This window comes from Mytilinidion resinicola (genome assembly GCF_010093595.1).
Source record: "Mytilinidion resinicola strain CBS 304.34 unplaced genomic scaffold BDZ99scaffold_13, whole genome shotgun sequence".
Lineage (NCBI taxonomy): Eukaryota > Fungi > Ascomycota > Dothideomycetes > Mytilinidiales > Mytilinidiaceae > Mytilinidion > Mytilinidion resinicola.
The window spans coordinates 1,192,424-1,195,386 of NW_022985449.1; the positions used below are offsets into that span (position 1 = coordinate 1,192,424).

General features: G+C 46.1%; 1 protein-coding gene across 1 annotated transcript; it reads left to right on the plus strand.

Moving 5' to 3' along the window:
• Window positions 1-1,281: 1,281 nt before the first annotated feature.
• BDZ99DRAFT_447072 (HET-domain-containing protein) lies at window positions 1,282-2,963 on the plus strand (the record flags this gene model as incomplete). Its single annotated transcript, XM_033717989.1, has 2 exons — window positions 1,282-2,132; window positions 2,192-2,963. The coding sequence occupies 2 exons, from the start codon at window positions 1,282-1,284 to the stop codon at window positions 2,910-2,912; spliced, it is 1,572 nt and encodes a 523-aa protein (XP_033574955.1). The 3' UTR covers window positions 2,913-2,963.

A 2,963-nucleotide genomic window follows, 5' to 3' on the forward strand; every position in this document is an offset into this window, starting at 1 on the left:
TATTGATATACAAGGCCGCTGCTGATCCTGTTTTGCTTGGTGCTGTAGGGCGTAAGTTAACCTGCAAATATTGATATACAAGGTTGCTGCTGATCTTGCTTTGCTTGGTGCTGTAGTCCGTAAGTTGACCTGCAAATATTAATATACAAGGCCGCTGCTGATCTTGCTTTGCTTGGTGCTGTAGGACGTAGGTTGACCTGCAGATATTGATATACAAGGCCGCTGCTGATCCTACTTTGCTTGGTGCTGTAGGGCGTAAGTTGACCTGCAATTATTGATATACAAGGCCGCTGCTGATCATGCTTTGCTTCGTGCTGTAGCAGGTAAGTTGACCTGCAAATACTGATATACAAGGCCGCTGCTGATCCTGCTTTGCTTGGTGCTGTAGTACGTAAGTTGACCTGCAAATATTGATATACAAGGCCGCTGCTGATCTTGCTTTGCTTGGTGCTGTAGGGCGTAAGTTGACCTACAATTATTGATATACAAGGCCGTTGCTGATCCTGCTTTGCTTGGTGCTGTAGGACGTAAGTTGATATTTTTGCATGTCTCAGGATGAACAGGAACTAATAATAATACAGCCTGACGGCTGGGATCGCTCCTTTGACAGCAAGTTCGCTCGAGATTTCTTTCAAGCCTTGCCAGGAAGTGTGCTACCGATGCAGCATACCCCAGTGCAGTGTTGCAGTTGACTTAGGTTGCAAATTGACGTGAACTCTGTTTGATTTGTGAAGCCGTACGAGCAGACTATATACTATATAGGGAGCGTAGGCATAAGTACTAATTAGAGGCAGCAGTAGGCAGCGGTAGGCAGGGTAGGCCACCGTACCCCAACCCCTCTCTGTAGAAGTTGTAATTGGCTAGGCACGTAGGCCGGAAACCCTGAGTAGTTGCTGCAGCTCCATCTTAACTGCTGACTGCGATATTAACCTTTCCGATGTCCGTGCTACTGAAAAAAGTTGTCAATTCTGCGCTCTACTTCTCCGTACACTTGTGCCCCCTTTCATCAATGATGAGGGACGCGATGTTCGAATCGTTCGTGAAGGGTCGGCACTGAAAGTGGGAAGCAACGGTCAACATATTCACTCAGGTTGCCACTACTAGCGTGTCAGTGGCGTTACATCCTTCCATATCCGTAACAAAGGGGAACAGGGGAGTACCCCCCCCCCCCTTTCATAGGCTATATATACGGGCCTTATGCCTCTTCAAATCAACACAGAACTGCTTCTTCACAACCTGAGATATTCTCTGGCTATGTTCTAATCCAGGTTAGTATCTTTCATGCGTATTAGGCAAACCCCTTACTTACTGCATTACTTTGCCACAGAAGGTTCGGTCAAAAGAAAGACCCACATCCAGACAGACATATTAGTTCCTCCCAAAGCAGTCAGCTCTGCACGGTTTGAACTACTTCGCGCATGGCTTCGATCGTGCGATCAACATGAAAAGTGCAAGATGTCTGATAGTAAATTGAACCAAACGCTACCAAACAGGCTTCTCTGGGTTGGGGATCCAGATAATCAGCATTACGATCCGAATGTCTTGCATCTCGACACCACTACAGACAAGACTGGAGCACAATATGCTGCTTTATCCCATTGCTGGGGCGAAATTCCAACGGAAGTCAAGAAACATTTTTGCTCGACCTCGGATAATATTAGCCGCCGGCAGGGAGGATTCAGTTTCTGGGAACTGCCAAAGACGTTCCAGGACGCTGTTAAAGTTACCCGGGAACTTCGTGTACCGTATCTTTGGATCGACTCGCTCTGCATTATCCAATACGGTGACAGTGGTGAAGATTGGAAACGCGAAGCTGGACGCATGGAAAGGGTCTTCTCTGAGGCTTACTGCACAATTGCTGCAACTTCGGCCTCAAATTCGTACACAGGGTTTCTTCAGCTAGATATGAAACATGATTATATTCATGTTGAGGATGCCTCAGGCAATCGATTCTATATTTGTGCTGGTAGGGACGATTTTGACAAGGATGTGGAGGAGACTCTACTCAACACACGAGCATGGGTAATGCAAGAAAGAGTTTTGTCACGACGGACTATCCATTTCAGCGCCAATCTGTTATACTGGGAATGCGGTGAAGGGGTTCACTGCGAAAATCTCACAAGGCTGGAAAGGTAAGTGCTCAACTGTATCCGACTATTTAACGTTTTCCTAACTTTGGCATCTCTTTTAGCTCATTTCGAAAAAGGCACTTTATGCTCGACCCATACTTTCCGAAACGGCTCCTTACGTCGGGCAACGAACGTATCATGGAATTCATTCACTTTCTTTCCGAAGACTACTCGAAGCGTGGACTTATAGAAAAGACTGACAGATGTGTGGCCATATCTGGGTTAGAAGCCCGTATTGCACGTGCTTTAAGCTGCGGGAGCAGTTATGGTATCTTTGAGAGCTTCCTTCACAGAAATCTTCTCTGGCAGCCGTCTGATACTAAACTGGAGAAGATTGTGTACGAAGACTGGCATGTGCCATCATGGTCATGGATGGCATATAATGGAGGCATTCGGTTCTTTGACAAGGACATCAGTTTTGGCACGGTTGATTGGATTGTTAATCTTCGGTTTGATGAGGAGTGCAAACATGCACTGATCGCCGACGTGGGGAAGTTCCAAGACGGAATGAAACAATGTGGGAAATATGCTGTCTTAGATTCCGGTGGAGTAGAAAGAGGATGGATACAGTATGATATTGAGAAGGACAAAGACGAGGAGGACAAGGATCTTTGCGAAGAACGATGTGTTGTTGTCGGGAAGACCAAAAAGGTTGCTACGAAGTACTACATATTAGTTGTCAGACCAACTAAAGTAGTAAGTGGCGAGTATAGGAGGGTTGGAGTGGGTTTGATTCGGAGTAACTGCGTAGTGAGAGAGAGGCTTGGCGTGCGAATTGTCTGAATGACGTTGTATTAGAAAATCTAGAGCAGTCAATGCATATACATTCAATAT